Consider the following 18,083-nt stretch of genomic DNA (forward strand, 5'->3'; position numbering starts at 1 on the left):
TCTGCAGGGACCAGTGTGGCTGACCCCAGGGCCACCCAAGCAGCTGACTCTGGGACCAGCTACTCAGGTGAACCCTGGGGACAGCCACACCACTGCTGCTTCAGTGGCCCCCGGCAGTGGTCTTGGGACAGCTGGTGTAGGCGTGGTCCGCAGCTCCTGGGAGTGGACCCTGGGCAGCCAGTGGAAGCAACTGTGATGTGTGGCCATGGTAGCCGCAGTCCACTGGCCCCAGCAGCAGTCCCCAGGCGACTAGTCAGAGCAGCCATGGTCTGCGGTCCCCAGCAGCTCGCACTGCTGGCCCTGGGCACCTCCTCACCCAGAAGCAGTCCCCCCCCCCAAGATTTAATCACAGGTATTTTTATTATAAGTCATGGACAGGTTATAGACGTGAATTTTTGTTTATTGCCTGTGACCTATCCATGACTTTTACTAAAAATACCCATGACTAAATTGTAGCCTTAATTTTAAGTCACCCAGCATTTTCACCCCAAATGGCCACCAGGTGGAAGCAGCAGATGTAAAATAATGGAAAGATTCTCTTGCTATACATTCTGCTTTTCCCTCACCAAGTGTAATTAATCCTGGGGTATGGAATGGCTTCCGTATGAGAAGAGATTAATAAGACTGGGACTTTTCAGCTTGGAAAAGAGACAGCTAAGGGGAGATATGATTGAGGTCTATAAAATCATGACTGGAGTAGAGAAAGTAGATAAGAAACTAGGGGTCCCCAAATGAAATTAATAGGCAGCAGGTTTTAAAACAAACAAAAGGAAGTATTTCTTCACACAACGCACAGTCAGCCTGTGGAACTCCTTGCCAGAGGATGTTGTGAAGGCCAAGACCATAACAGGGTTCAAAAAGAACTAGATAAATTCATACTTCAATGGTTATTAGCCAGGATAGGCAGGTTACTGAGCTAGATGGGCCAGTAGGGCCATTCTTATGTTCTTATGCCTCTCACCATCATCATCCAGGAAAAAAGGCTACTGAATAAAGTATAAGGTCTGTTACCTTCATTACATATTGATGAAGCAGATGTTCACCGTTGTGCATTTTAGTTTTTAAATGTGATTATTTTAATCATTCAACTCTGCTTTGGAAAGCTAGGCTGTGTTATACTTTTACAAAACAAGCTATCTTTTTGCATGCATTCAAAGAAATTAGGAGAGTTTAAATTAAAAACAAAATGCACAAAGAAAAAATGTGTGTGGTGAGAGTGAAGTATAGCCTACAGTGAACAGAGAACTTGTGTCATATTATGAAGAGAAGGGCACTAAAATCAGACTCGTTAGGAATCATTAACAAAATCTTATTTCGCCTGAGCAATGCCAATGAGGAAAATAGTAAGATAGGGTCTAAACTGAACTCTGAAACAATATTAGCACATTTCTAGAGAAACAACACTGTCTGGTTGTACTGTCTACACTTGTAAAAATTGGACATGTATTTCACTACTGCTACAGTGCGAGTGGTAGCAGCACCCTAGGGAGGTTTAGGAGTTTGTAACCACGCTTCGATAACATAGTGAAACATACCTGAGCCGTCTCTAAACAGCTTCAATTATTGGTACAGCTGGTTCAGCTGTGCCAGTGGAGAACTACAGATTTGATTTTGCCAGTGAAGCCACACATTTTAAAGGTGCTATTTTGAAATTTCAGTGTAGATAGGACTTGGGATAATAAATATCAGCAAATGTTCTGGACCCCTCACAACAGGACATACAACATGGACAATTTGTTTAAGGTCTCTTCTGCACTCAGATGTAACTCTGATTCAGCAATTGGTATAGCGAAATAAGTGCTGATTGCTAAGTGTAGACAAGGGCAAGTCAGCGTTTACACTGATTGAACTAACTGATAGGTGAATTCTTGGTTCCTCTTATTGGCACAAGAAGAGTACAGTCCAGGCCCCACCAATTGCTGAACTGGGGTTATTCTTAAGTGTTGACAAGGCCCTAATCACAAGATACATTTTGTGCCTCAATCTGGGTCTCTATGCACCCTGCTGTAATAAAGCAGTACTCGCCTACCATTCTCTGGATGCACATATGGGACAGTGGTCAGTTTGGTCACCATTATCTTAAATTGTCCCTGCTATCCTTCAATAGCACAAAACACACCTACTCCTACACATATATCCCTCAGAACTGCACAGAGATTTGCTGACACATTCAAATCCAAATGCAAGTTGTACTGTCAGAAAGTTTTATTTTATCTGAAGAGAGAAAACAGTACCTAGATGTAACACCGATAACACTTGTCAGGGGGTGGGATAGAACTTGGGCTCTCTGGAGCTAAATGCATGAGCTAAAACCCACATGCCTTTTAGCTAAGGCTGTAGCACACTCCTTAATCTCTAAGTGGTCTTGGTGCCACTAGATGGGACAGAGCACCACACCTAAGTGGTGTGGAGGTTACATAGGCACTACAATTCCTGGATATTTAAACTTCTTTTCGTATTATTGTCTTTGCTTTGATTTTTTATTTTTGTTTAAAACAGACTAAACCAGTTTTGAGTTAGCTGAAAGTTTAAAAATTTTTTAGGCAGTAAACCAACATTTTTAACACATGAATAAACTCTTATGTAAAGAAATAAGTAAGATGGGAATGTTGCATGGAGGCATATTAAAGTTTCATTTTGGGAAGAGTATTCGCTCGTATGTGATAAACCTCTGAAAAGAGAGGCTGATAACAAAATCAACATATTACCTGTAGTTTGACCATTGGGTAAGGCATTGAACCTGAATGCCACAAATTTGCTTTGAAGGCCTCCTCCTCCTGACTCTGAAAGAGCATGTTAGCTGAGCGAAACATGGAGCTGGCAGAAGGCACCACTTCCAAACCTTTCCTGAAACTCCACTACCAAGCCCTAGAAGTGGTCACTTAATGAAACTGGTAGTGTCAAATTTTTCTCACTAAAATACTCAGCTGATAGTTTTGGGTCTTCAAAATACTTTAAACTCTTAGTAAAATGTTGTTATCTTTAGTGTGTGTACGGAATCAAATAGAGGAATCAAAATATGGCAAGTAAAAAGCATAAAACTAGATATTCGTGACACTTTAGCCAATAATGATAGGTTTTATAGCTCAAGTGAAAATAAACACATAATGAGACAGCAACAGGGGCCTGCAGTTACAGAGCTTATTGTAATGGGTGGAGCTTTACCAGTTAACCTCAAATATTTAACATCCTGAGTTTGGGACAGCTGGACTGTGACAAAACTAGAATTGCTACATTTTTTCACTCCAAGACGAGGTATGTCTAGTAAAGCGAAAATGCTATCAAGTCTTCTTTCAAGAAAGAACTGTTTTCTTCTAAATATTATATTGCTGCAGACCAGAGAAAATGCCATTGTTTACTAAAACATTTTCAACTTTGGACAGAAGACTGATATACAGTAGTTGCTACTAAGTCAGTTATTTGTTAGCAATCAGACATCATACACCGTTTATATCTGTGATTCCCCAGTTTCCTCCTACACCTCAAATAAGAAATAACTCTAGTAACTATGGCATCTGTTAGCAAACAACTGTTATAGGAACATTAGAATTGAAAAATTTCATCAGACCAGTGACCTATCCAGCCCCCTGATGCTGGCCACTATCAGATGCTTCAGGGTGGTGCAAGAAAACACATACTGGACAATTATGGAGTATTTTGCCCAAAAGTGAAGTGTTCTCCTAATCCCTGAACGTTAATGGTTCACGAGTGCCCTGAAGTATAAATGTTTATGTCACTTACATTACAAAGTTCTTACCATCCTCTCTAACCTAACCGTGGGTATTCTGTACCCATGTAAACATTGAATTCTACCAAGCTCATGGCTGCAGTGAGGTCTTGTGGCAATTTGTATCGTAAGTTAATTATATTTTGTAAAATCAGATATTTCTTTTTATCAGTTTCAAATAAGTTTCCTTCCAGTTTAAAATAATACAAGTTTCCTGTGAACTTCAAGAAACTCTCAATTAATGCACCCCTTACGTATTGCAAGAGAAGAGCATCATAGTTAGTCTTAATCCCTGCTAGCATGTGACAAAAAATGTTGAGGCAATTTAGGGATAAAAAGCTAAAGTTATTATTTAAGATAAACACTTCAAATATTTTTTTCAAAATAAAATTATTTTCCCTTCATTTAATCAAAAACGTTAAACAGCTGATATAACTGCCAGAGCCACAAGCAAGAATTAGATGGTCAATGGGAGACTTTATGTCCTTCCTTGCAAGCAGCAACATCTTATTCACCACTGATTACAATGGCTAAAAAAAGATCTGTTTTAAATGTCCATCTTCCCAAATCAAGGAAAATAAATGCCAATACAGCACTAAAGCATTACCGGTGAAAGTAAACACAAGTCAATTCAGTTTTAGTTTCCACAGCAACTCCACCTTGCCCACGCTGCACACATTATGTAGATGTGTGGCCAAATTGAGGGTGCTATGGTAATTGTTACTAAGTTTTTGACTTTGGCAAACTTACACAGTTATATTTACATTTTAGGTCTTTGTTTTCCAAGCAAACAGTATATATCTACAAAGAGAGAAGAATCTCTAATGTTTAGTGGGCCTAAATGTTGCTGATATCTTAATCAGTTTTATTAGCTGACAACAGCAAAAGATTACTCAAAGGCTATAGTGTAGAAGTACATAATTTTCTCTTTTGCCAAGAGGACATCTTTCCTCAAAGAGTCAGTTTTAAGTAGGCTCTAAACAAAAGCAGTCAGGCAACCATTATCCTAATTTATTCTAATTTCAATTTGTTTAGTTGGGATTTCATACAACAATTTCAAATACCTTTAAGTGATGTTTTAGTCATAATTTTGAGTAATGAAGGATTTTCATCTTATTCCTTTATCCAAGGTTACCAAAAGATTTTGGAATCAAGTAACACTTGAGAGTTTAAGCATCTTATTTTCAGGTATCAAACTTAAGTTTGATAATTTTGGCTTTTGTGATTGGCCTGCCAGTCTTCTAATTTGATCCTAAATGTCTGACTCAAACTCATTCCTCTCATTAGTCTTTGTTCCAATATTACAACAGTTTAAAGCCCTGGCTAAACATGGATAACTTTAATGTGAAGGAATTAATGGTATTATCCTAGTTAGTATCATAGCCCTTATATCACAGCATTTTTCCCCCTCTCCCAATTCTTTATTTTGTGAAGAATTTTTATACTTTAATATCACAAAGAGTCATGAAACCCAGGTCAATGAGTTTTTTCTGTTTTCAAATACAAAGCAATATTCCTTCATCACTCCATTTTGTCACCACTTAATACAGTGCAAGGTCCCAAGAAAGTTTTGAAAGGAAGGAAACTGAACACTTCAAATGAGGAAAAATAATCACGAACATCTTTGAAACTAACTGCTATGAGAATACTCTTTCCCCTCATATTACTGAATTTTAAACAGGCAGACCATAATCATGGGTTATTTTAAACCTCAGTAACTGAAATTCGTATAAATACTTTTTCTTTATTTTTTTTAAATTCTTTCTCCCACTGAAGTGAATGGGAGGTTTCAAGCCCTGGAAGGCGTATTGCTGTTTCACACATACGCACACAATAGTAGTAGTTTATTGAGAACAGCTTAGACACAGGAGCTTATTGGGAACAGAATTTTCTATTTTGAAAAAATTTTCAATCACAATTTTTCATAGGAAGGAAAGGCAAGAAAAATTCAATTTCAGGAATATCAAAATGGATTTTTTCAGTTTGCTAGCTGCCCTGTTTCCTGCCTCCTTAATCAGCTGCCCAGCTCCCCAGCAGCATTCCATGTCAGCAGTTTGGGATCCCAGTCCTATGAATAAAGTGACTGAAAACGGTTTTGCTGGAAAATTTTCAGCCAGCTCTTGTAGACACAACCCTTTCCTATTACTATAATTTATCATTAAATCCTCATTGTGATATAGTTTCTACATACTCTAAATGGAATATTAAGTGGCAATGGGCCATAAGACATTTAGCCTACATATTTAGCTGTTTTCAGATCTAACGAGGATATTTTAGATTTTCTAACTTTCTGCCTCTTCCACACACACTTTTTTTTTGAGGAGATGGACACGGAGGCAAAACTGACACGGTGACTTTTATTATGCTTACTTCAGTCCTGGAACATCCAGAAGATTGGTCAGTCCTGTCCAATTAATTTCCAGAAGCTGTAAACAGAGGGAAAAAAAGAGTTGCTCAGAGTTCCCAGTGCTGAAGGAACAAAGCTGACAAAGTAAGCATTTTGATAGGTGTTAAGCTGATAGCTAGCTTCCAAGAAGCTATTGTTTTTAAACTAAAAAACACACTGATCCTATCATTAATCTCTCAATATGAAGTGTACATGTACGGTATCAGGAGGGTTCTAGATATGCAAAACCAACAACATATTACTATAACCCAGGAGTGCCCAACCTGCAGCCCACTAGAGCATTTCATAAGGCCTGTGGCCTGCTTCAACACACTATAACAATGAATTCATTATCGTTTTGTCATCATGTTTACATCATTTTAGTGTACACATGTGTAAACAGACAACACTATACATAGAAACAACCTATCTAAATACATACAAACAATCTGAACTTAAAATATAAATTAATACAGGTGACTTTAAATCTTATTAAAATATGTAGAATCTGTTTGGCCCACAAAAGGTTGTGCTTAGATTTCTGTGGCCCGCCTGTGTAATAAGGTTGATGCTATAATCAGTAGTTTTTTCCTTTGGTCAAATATTCATACTTTCACTCTGCACATACTTCTTGACAAAGTGACTAATGAAAGACACAACAGTATTGTGTCCACAGATAAAACAAGTCTCCTCATTGGACTCAGTATCAACTATAATCTATTACTGGAGTCAGCCATCATTTTTCATTTACCTCTAGATCAGTGGTTCTTAATCTTTACTGTAGGCTGCACCCCTTTGGATCTCAAAATATGTTGTCACATCCCTTATCAAAAATCATTAAAGTAGGTCAGATCTTTAAACCTAGATATATTTTTGTTTGTATATTACAGTAATTGTTAAAAAATATATAATGTTAATAAATACATAGGTTTGTTTAAACAAAGTAGTAGTACTTACGTGCCTGTCCTTAATTTGTGTTTTTGATGATTTACCTTCTAAAACAAATCTGGCATGTCTCGCACCCCCAAAAAGGGCATCTCACACCCCGAGGGGGTGCGTACACCCCAGGTTAAGAGCCACTGCTCTAGATAATGAAAAACCTACCTTTTATATTTTTAATTACAGAACCTCAGAGTTACGAACAACTCAGGGAGTTGTTCGTAACTCTGAAATGTTTGTAACGCTGAACAAAATGTTATGGTTGTTCTTTCAAAAGTTTACAACTGAACACTGACTTAATACAGCTTTGAAACTTTACTATGCAGAAGAAAAAATGCTGCTTTCCCTTTTTTTAGTAGTTTATGTTTAACACAGTATTGTAATATCTTTGCTTCCCCCCGCCCCTCTCTGCTACTGCCTGATTGTGTATTTCTGGTTCCAAATGAGGTGTGTGGTTGGCTGGTCAATTCATAATTCTGGTCTTTGTAACTCTAAGGTTCTACTGTAATTCACTGGACATAATGAAAAAAATCATTCATAAACCTCTTGAAAACTATGTTCAGAAAGTGAACTCCTCCTCTCTTCAGGCTTTCTGCTCTATTTGTTAGTATCTCTCCTTCTCAGTTGGCTAGTGACATACTAGAACAATGTTTGTAAATGCACCACCTCAATTTACAAGGTGAACCTCTGTGATGGAGTTCGCAGATTGCACACTAAACCTGAGCATGGCATAGAGCAGTACTGGGCTAGGGAGGAGGGAGGGATAATTAAAAGGATCTGGTGCTCTAAACTGAGCAGGTAAAGGCACCAGAAAGTGAGACTGTGAAGCTTTGAAAGGAGCCTGGAGCTCTGAAATGACTGGCTGCAGCATTCCTAAAGCTACTCTGGATGTGATGATCTGGATTCAGCTCCCCCTTCTTTGGGAGTTGTCAACTCACAAGAGAATGAGTAAAACAAGATCTTGTCCCACTGACAGACTAACCTGATACTCCTGAGCCCATGACAATGCCCCAGAGGAGCCACTGCCTGATAGGAAGTGACCAGGGGGTAGAGAGTATAATTTGGGGTGGACCACCGAGTGGTCCAAACACTGCAATGCCCCTATGGGGCCCTAGGTCAGGAGGGATCCAGTCGAGTTGAAAGCCCTCGGTCCCCTATCTTACTCTCCTGTACTTCTATTGTGACAGAACCCTGAGGGGAATAGAAGAAATACTCAGCAGAGATTGAGGCCTGCCACATACCAATCAGCCAGAGCCCTGTCTAGAATGACCAGACCAGAAAGGAATGTGGAGCCACTGCCTGACCACTAGGACAGGGGCTCTCAAACTGGGGGTCGTGACCCCTTAAGAGGTCACAGGGTTATTACATAGAATATCATGGTTGGAAGGGACCGAAGGAGGTCATCTAGTCCAACCCCCTTGTCAGGGTCTCTTCCTCACTTTGAACTTTAGCGTCCAGAAAGTGGAGACCTGCTTGTTCCCTTCTAAGCTTAATTCCTAGCTTAGATCTTATCACGCTGCCACCAACCCAAAATATAGTGTTTGGGTACACACCCTGTCCCCCAAAACCTTCCCTGGGGAACCCAAGACCCAAACCCCTTGGGTCTTAAACGGAAATAAACCATTCCCCTCTCCTTCCTTCCTCCCAGATTTTCTCCTCCCTGGGTTACACTGGGAGATCACTGTGATTCAAACTCCTTGAATCTTAAAGCAGAGAGGAAATTCACCTTCCCCTCCTTCTCTCCCGCTCCCAGACTCTCCCTGAGAGAGAGACACCGATCCCAACTCCTTGGATCCTAATACAGAGAGAATTTAACCCTTCCCTCCCCTTTCTCTCCTTTCCCCCACTAACCCCTGGTGAGTTCAGACCCACTCCCCTTGGGTCTTACACAAGAATAAAAAAAAAGTCAGGTTCTTAAAACAAAAAGCTTTTAATTAAAGAAAGAAAAAATAAAAATTATCTCTGTAAAATCAAGATGGAAATGTTTACAGGGTCTTCAGCTATATAGACTAGAGGGACTCCCTCCCCCTAGCATAAGATACAAGTTACAGCAAACAGAGGTAAAATCCTTCCAGCAAAATACACATTTGCAAATAAAGAAAACAAACAAATCTAATCCGCTTTCTATCTATTACTTACTATCTGGAACCTGAGAGTCTGTTTCAGTAAGATTGGAGAAATCTGGTTACATGACTGGCTTCTCTTAATCCCAAGAGAGAACAGAGAACAAAGAAAACAGCACAAAACAAAGACTTCCCTCCACCCAGATTTGAAAGTATCTTGTCTCCCGATTGCTCCTTTGGTCAGGTGTCCGCCAGGTTCACTGAGCTTGTTAATCCTTTACAGGTAAAAGAGACATTAACCCTTAACTATCTGTTTATGATATCCCTGCTCAAAGCAGGATCAATCCCCAGACAGATTTTTGCCCCAGATCCCTAAATGGCCCCCTCAAGGATTGATCTCATAACCATGAGCTGTCAGCCTCCACCCCCAAGTCTCACTTCACCTCCAGCATTTATAACAGCGTTAAATATAAAAAAGTGTTTTTAATTTCTGGGGGGGGACATACTCAGAGGCTTGCTGTGTGAAAGGGGTCACCGGTACAAAAGTTTGAGAAGCACTGCACTGGGCCAACTGGCTGTCAGACTGACCTGCTACACCCTCATGCACGGAACTCTTTGTGGCATGCATTACCCCCATGGGAGAAGTCCTTCCCTAAATCTAGCTTCAGGGTTTATATGCCTTTTTATTTTTTACTATATAAATGTAGAAGTTCTTATTGTTTATTCAAATACTTAATCCTTTTGTGAATCCTGCTAGGGTCCTGGCCTTGATGACATTACGTGGCAGTGAGTTTAGGATGAATTGTGCCTTGTGTCACAATATATTTTCCTTTACAGTTTTAAAATATATTGCCTTTCAATTTCATTTAATGTCCCTTTATTCTTGTATTATGAGAACAAATGATGCAGTCCATGTCTGATACCTTTGTAGGCTGATATTCATTTAATCCATGTAATTTAAAAGTTCAAATATGTAAACACACAAACTGAATTGTTTGATTTAGAGAAACTCCTTTTTTGATTTAGCAAAATTAAAACAATGCCAGCAGCTCCCTCTGTACTTCTCTTGCAAGAAAAAGCTTCATATTGGTTTTGAATAAGTAAACAAGTTGACAGAATTGAATTTCCTTGGCTACAATAGCCTTTTTACTTTCTAAAAAATATTCTATCAATTGCATAAAAATTAGTTGAGTGGTAAAAATGGTAATATGACTGCATAAGCAAAATGGCACAACAGCTTTTTGTTTCCTTTCTACCTTTTGGCTGAACCACTATGCTGTTTCTTTGCCTGCAAATATCAAGGACTGATTTTTTCAACTGTCTATGATGCATGATTACTATAAATATGAAGAAGGCTCAGGTGTATTCATCTTGTTATTCCAAAACCAAAGCTTGTGCCATTCTTTTTAAAGAATTGATGGACTATCTCACCAGTTTGCTTTAACTGGAAAGTTCTTTTTGAATACTTACACTAACAGTGAACAACAACAAACAAGACTACGCCTTCACATTCTACCATACATCTGAAGATTTCAATGTGGTTTTATGAAGATGGGTAAGTGTAACAACTGTTGTATAGACTAAAAAACTGAGGCACTACATTTGTATCTACAAAGCAACTTGCCTAATTTCTCAGTAAGGTAGTGAGAAACCAAATCTCTTGACATCCAGTACCCTTGCTCCAACTATTTGATGGAGTTCAGATACCATGAGAATAGAGGTTTGTGGCTTCCAAACTACGCCCTTGGGAAGCTTGTGGAGGCAATGGCTGTGAGGGGAACTTGTGCGAGGGGAAGGCACCTCTGGAACCTTGATCAAGTCATGGCACTGCTCTGCACCTAGGGTGACCAAGTGTCTGCTTTTGGACCAGAACACCTGGTCGAAAAGAGATCCTGGTGGGTGCTGACCAAGCCGTGCCGCGTAGCAGGGCTGGCAGACTCCCTGCTAGCCGCCGCACGGCTCCTCGGTCGGGAAGCAGCCAGCACGTCCGGCTCCTAGCCTTAGGGCCTGCCAAGAGGGATCTGCATGCTGCCCCTCCCACCACTCACCCACACAGGTGCAGCTCCCATTGGATGGGTCAGGGCAGGGGAGGAACTAGTATGACTTGCGAGAGCTCAGAAGGCAGCTGTTAAGGGGTCGTGTGGCGCACATCTCTCCCGCTGCTGCTCGACCGTCTTCTCCTCGAGCTGCAGTGCATGCCCTGCAGTGAACCACAGTCTGTCGCCCCATTACTGGCACCCAGGAGTTAGAGATATGTATCACCATCTCAGAGTGCTGGGAATGGGGCTGCACCCCCACTCCCCTCTCTGCATCCCTCCTCGTCCCAAACCCCCCGCATCCCCATCATTGCATCCCTCCCCATCCCAACCCCCCTGCATCCCTCCCTGTATCCCTCCCTTTCCCAACCCCCTGCAGCCTAACTCTTTGACTTTTATTCCTTTTGCTGGCTTGCGCACAAAACAATTGATGACATAGGGGCTGACAGTGGAGGTCCTGTAGTCATAATGAACAAGTCGGATTATTAACAGGAGTCTGCCAGGCAACTCTCCAACACCACATTCTACAGGCCACTATCCTCTGATCCCACTGAGGAGTATCAGAAGAATACTATACCATCTGCTCAAGAAACTCCCAGCTACAGCACAGGAACAAATCTACACAGACAAACCACCAGAGCTCTGACCAGAGGTATTCTATCTGCTACCCAAGATCCATAAACCTGGAAACCCTGGATGCCCCATCAGCTCAGGCATCGGCATTCGAACAGCAGGATTATCTGGCTATTTGGACTCTCTCCTCAGGTCCTATGCTACCAGCACTCCCAGCTATCTTTGAGACACCATCGACTTCCTGAGGAAACTACAATGCATTGGTGATCTTCCTGGAAACACCATCCTGGCCACCATGGATGTAGAAGCGCTTTACATCAATATTCTACATGAGGATGGACTACAAGCTGTCAGGAACAGTATCCCTGATGAGGCCACAGCACGCCTGGTGGCTGAGCTTTGTGACTTTGTCCTCACTCACAACTGTTTCAGATTTGGGGACAACTTATAATGCTATGGGTACCTGCACGGGCCCCACAGTATGCCAACATTTTTATGGCTGACTTAGAACGCTTCCTCAGCTCTCGTCCCCTAGCACCCCTCCTCTATTTGTGCTACATTGATGACATCTTCATCATATGGACCCATGGAAAGGAGGCCCTTGAAGAATTCCACCTGGATTTCAACAATTTCCATCCCACCATCAACCTCAGCCTGGACCAGTCCACACAAGAGATCCACTTCCTGGACACTACAGTGCAAATAAGTGATGGTCACATAAACACCACCCTACACCGGAAATCTACTAACCGATATACTTACCTACATGCCTCCAGCTTCCTTCCGGGACACATCACACGATCCATTGTCTACAGTCAAGTCCTAAGATACAACCGCATTTGCTCCAATCCCTCAGACGGAGACAAAAACCTACAAGATCTTTATCAAGCATTCTTAAAACTATAATACCCACCGGGGGAAGTGACAAAACAGATTGACAGAGCGAGACAGGTACCCAGAAATCACCTACTACAGGACAGGCCCAACAAGGAAAACAACAGAACACCACTCTGGCCATCACATACAGCCCCCAGCTAAAACCTCTCCAGCGCATCATCATGATCTACAACCTATCCCAGAAAACGATCCCTAACTCACAGACTTTGGGAGGCAGAGAAGTCCTGACTTACAGACAGCCCCCAAACCTGAAGCAAATACTCACCAGCAACTACACACCACACCACAGAAACACCAACCCAGGAACCAATCCCTGTAGCAAACCTTGTTTCTTACTCTGTCCCCATATTTACTCTAGCGACATCAGAGGACCCAACCACATCAGCCACACCATCAAGGGCTCATTCACCTGCACGTCTACTAATGTTATGTATGCCATCATGTGCCAGCAATGCCCTGCTGCCATGTACATTGGCCAAACTGGACAGTCCCTACGTAAAAGAATAAATGGACATAAAATCGGACATTAGGAATGGTAACATACAAAAGCCAGTAGGTGAACACTTCAACCTCCCTGGACAGTCTATAACAGATTTAAAAGTGGTTATTCTTGAACAAAAAAGCTTCAGAAACAGACTTCAAAGAGAAATAGTAGAACTAAAATTCATTTGCATATTTAATATCATTAATTTGGGCTTGAATAGGGACTGGGAGTGGCTGGCTCATTACAGAAGCAGCTTTGCCTCTCCTGGAATTGACATCTCCTCATCTATTATTGGAGTGGACTACATCCACCCTGATCGAATTGGCCCTGTCAACACTGGTTCTCCATTTGTGAGGTAAGCCCTTCTCTTATCATTATATAACGCCTGCATCTGTAACTTTCACTCCATGCATCTGAATAAGTGAGGTTTTTTACCCACAAAAACTTATGCCCAAATAAATCTGTTAGTCTTTAAGGTTTCACCAGACTCCTCCTTGTTTCTGTGGAAACAGTAGGCAAAGCTACTGGGGACACATTGACGAAGATGAATAAAGGGTGGTGCAAATTAATGTATGGTGAATAGGTGAGGCACAAAAGATACTTCAAATTTTGCCAGTGGGGACATTTCAAATGTGTGTTGCAAAGACCTACTATGAATTGGCGTTTGGAGCTCCACTCTGAACACTGACATCTTCCCATTCACAGGTATCAGTACTTTCTGTATTGCTGATGAATAGTCTAAAATATAGCAACAATCTGCTGTCTCACAGCAATGAGTGGTAATCACTTCCAGACAGTTGTTATATTCACCAGTTGAAATGTCACTAAGGGCAGTGCCGAAAACCAACTAACATATGGTGGAACCAGACCTTGCAATAGAGTTCCAATTCATTTTGGAAAGCAGCTGTAAAAAAAAGTTAATAGTCTTTTCTATGGTGCCAAGGTCAAGGGACATCTCTCAAAAAATTACTTGTCTTGATGACTTACGTCGTGTTAACAGGGAGTACTACAGGAACACTTGCCAAACTGAAAGATGGACATTACATTCATTCCATCAAGCAGTGCAGAGTTACTTGTTCACATTAACATCAGGCAATGGGTTTTTCCAACCTTGTTATGAACCCCTTGCTAAAGCTTTAAGGTGATCTGGGGACCTAATATCCCAAGGGGAAAAAGTTCATATGAGACTTGTTACATGAAGAGGTTTACTAAGACAATTGGTTAAAAGGTATCTTTTTTGACAAGATAAAGAAACTATTTCTGTGCTTGTTTAATTTAAATTAAGATGGTTAAAAGCCGCATTTTTTTCAGCACAGTAAAGTTTCAAAACTGTAGTCAAAGTTCAGCTGTAAACTTTTGAAAGAACAATCATAACATATTGTTCAGAGTTATGAACATTTCAGAGTTACAAACTACCTCTACTCTCAAGGTGGTCACAACTCTGAGGTTCTATTATATAAGGAAGAGGTAAGAGGGCTTTCCCACTACAGTACTTGTAATTGAACAAAGTTTATGGGAAAACCCACCTATGATTTTGAGATGAGATACATAGCTCTGCTGGTCGTGGTAGAGAAATTCCTACTGAAAGAAAAGGTTGATAAAAATGCTTTCATGATGTTGACATTTAACTGTGTGCAGTAAGACCTAAAGCAACCTAAATAATCTATTACCTCTCATGTTTCCATATGACTAAATATGAAAATACCAGAATGAAAAAAAATCAGAATAAAAAAAATCAATTTTTAAAAAGTTAAATAATTTTAAATTGATTTTTTAAAATTTAGAAACAAATTTTATTTACATGTTGGTAGTTCTTTACTTCCCATTTTATTTTATTTTAATTAGTTTCTTAGTTAACAGAATTTCGGATTTAACATGTAAAGTTGCAATAAATAGCTAATTTTAAAAATTGTGTTTCCAAAAACTCAACATGATGTACATTAATTTGATTTTAAGAAAACCATGCAATTTAAATAACTTTTTAAATCAATAATTTAAGATCACCTTGATTTTAAAATTGCTCCACCCTGGTAAATAAATTTAAAAAAATAAGTTTGGTGTTCAGCAAAAATGAAGAAACCTGAGATTATATAGGAAAAACCTTGTATTTTTGTTGTTGTTTTGTTTTAGGAACCAACAATGTTTAAAGCTTCCTAAATATAACTTATACCGGTCATTGCTACGCAATTCTTGTCATTCAGTTCAGCCAATGTCAATTTCCCATCACCGACAGGATGAGTCTAATTTTCTAAACTCTATAAGAATTGTTAGACATGCAAAGTAGTATTTTGTAAAGCTATTTTTATTTATTTTGCCATTGTGCTTGCAGGAGCAGAGAAGAGTGCTATGGCTCTTTGAAATGATTGTAGCCTCACTCCAGGAATTTTGTTATCTAAAGAAATCTACTACTATTTACACTTCAGGACAAGCAGAAAGTGTATTCTTTGGTCTCAACTACTTTTCTAGATTCAGCTACTAACTGTATAGTAGTCCCTTTATTCCTACCATCTTTGAAGACAACTTTTGTCTTTTTAACACCAAACATCCTGCCAGGAAGTTTACTGAGTATCTCGCTAGATGTAATAATGATAACACTACGAAAAAGAACCAACATCCCTTTACTGTCCTGCTCAAGGCCTGAACAAACTATTTCCACAGATTGTTTACAACTCATTCATTTTTCTGCAAGTATCTCTCAGAACTACTGCCTTTTTGTTAAAAGGCCAAACCTGTGGCCTTCATTGCAAGCCCCACTGAAGCCAACAGGAGTTTCATAAATACAAAGATTGCAGGATTGAGGCTACAGTGAGAAGCAAGTGTTGATTTATTTCATATTTTAAGACGACCTGAAAAATTGTAAATTTATGAAATAATATCAGTGTTAATTTTCCCTCTGATTTTCTTTTCAGCATTACACCCTAGCCAGGGACCAAAAGTAATACACAATGAAGAAAACAAAAGGTAAGCAAAAAACGCACTCAAACAAGATTTGGTACATTTTGTGAACTTCTGTGCAAAAAGAAATATTGATAAATATACCTTATGTTTGTAGCTTATAAAATTTCTCTTTTTTAGCTTCTAGATTGTTGGAGAAATGTATCTCACTGGAAACCATAACAGAGTTTTATTCATCTGTTGGTAATTAATTACATTTGGTGATAGGAGTGTTTTTTTATTTTTATAATGAATCTGTTCCAAAAAGTTACTGCCACATGATTAGTCAGTTACATTCTAGATTCTGTGTACAAAAGTTAGTCTGTAGGATCAAAGTGACACACAGTATTATGTACTATGAGATTGCCCAGGTAAGTTTCATTCAAACTTGAGATGCACACTGTCCTGGAGGTCATAGAAATACCCTGTTAGGAAAGGCCTGAATATAATAGAATTATAGCCAATGACATCAGATAACATGAACAGCTTGAAATAAATGACATTCCAAAAATAAACTCTGTGGTAAGAGGTGTGAAATTGTCATGACCTTTATCATAATCAGACACCACGGTCAGAGTACCTCTGAAATCCTCATTTTTATTAACACTGTTGTAATTGGGGCCTACCAAGCTACCGTAATTGTTACCTAATGGGTGAATAGTGGGTAAAGGTTCATGAATTGTCACAAAGATCTGCTATATAAAACTTTTAAAGAAAAGATGCGAGAAAGAGACAGACTACATTAATTTAAACAAAGGATCTACTAAAACTACACAAGGACTATGCTAAGATTATGACTCATAAAAAAGAGAAGTAGTGGATCAGAAATCAATGAACCAAAACTGGAGTGTCCAAAAAGAGGTTTAACTGGTGGACAAAATTATTATTCCACCATCCCTTTTTGGGGCCTTAAAAAGAGACTTTGGGGAGATAAAGGAAAAAGACAGTTACCTTTAGTAACGGTTGTTCTTCAAGGTGCGTTGCTCATGTCCATTCCATTATAGGTGTGTGTGCTCGCCACATGCACCGGTGCTGGAAGTTTTTCCCTCAGTGGTATCCGTAGGGTACCGGCTCTAGTGCCCTCTGGAGTGGTGCACATATGTGCCAATATAAGGAGCGCTGCTGGCTCCCCCCTCCCTTAGTTCCTCCTTGCCGGAACTCTGACAGAGGGGAAGAAGGATGGGTCATGGAATGGATATGCGCAACATATCTCGACGAACAGTTACGAAAGGTTTCTTTTCTTCTTCGAGTGCCTGCTCATGTCCATTCCATTGTAGGTATCCTTAGCAGTATCATCAGAGGCAGGTAGGAATTCATGGACATGACGACTGCAACACAGCTCTGCCAAATCAAGCACCATCTCTGGTTTGCTGGGTGATGGCATAATGCATCATGAACATGTGTACTAAAGACCATGCCATGGATAGGAACATGCATCAGGAAGGCAGCCAAAGATGCCTGAGCCCTAACTGAGTGAGCCTTCACTATCGGTGGAGGCAAAGTCTGTGCCGACTCAACAAGTACAGATGCAGGTGGAGATCCAATTTGAAATCCTCTGAGAGGACACTGAAAGGACCTTCATCCTGTCAGCTATCGCGATAAAGACCTGGGTCGATCAGCAGAAGGGCATGACATCTAAAGCGTGCAGCCACCTCTCCTCATTGGTTGTGTGAGGCTTTGGATTGAACACCAGGAGGAAGATAACCTAGTTGACATGGAATTGAGACACCATCTTTGAGAGGAAGGCTGGATGGGGCTGCAGTTGGACCTTGCCCTTGTAGAATACTGTGTATGGGGGCTCCAAAGCGAGGGCTTTAATTTTGGACACATCTCACTGAGATAATAGCTACAAGGAATGCAACCTTCCATGACAAGTGGGAAAGGGAACAAGAAGCCATGGGTTCAAAGGGCAGGCCTATAAGCCTGGAGAGGAACAAGTTGAGGTCCCATTAGGGGACAGGGTCCCTGACCAGTGGAAGAGTCTTTCAAGGACTTTCTAGAACCTAATTGTCATGTCATGTGAGAATACCAATGTACCCTGGAT

General features: G+C 40.3%; 1 protein-coding gene across 3 annotated transcripts in view; it reads right to left on the bottom strand.

Annotated features, from left to right (window-relative positions):
• ESYT2 (extended synaptotagmin 2) overlaps positions 1-18,083 on the bottom strand; it is a 145,086-nt gene that overhangs the window by 45,942 nt on the left and 81,061 nt on the right. For all 3 annotated transcript variants that reach the window (XM_050942231.1, XM_050942232.1, XM_050942234.1), the window contains exon 7: positions 6,098-6,153. In XM_050942231.1, the coding sequence (XP_050798188.1) occupies positions 6,098-6,153 (56 nt within the window). The remainder of the gene's footprint in view (positions 1-6,097; positions 6,154-18,083) is intronic.

The sequence above is a fragment of the Gopherus flavomarginatus genome, chromosome 2, assembly GCF_025201925.1.
Source record: "Gopherus flavomarginatus isolate rGopFla2 chromosome 2, rGopFla2.mat.asm, whole genome shotgun sequence".
NCBI classification, from domain to species: domain Eukaryota; kingdom Metazoa; phylum Chordata; order Testudines; family Testudinidae; genus Gopherus; species Gopherus flavomarginatus.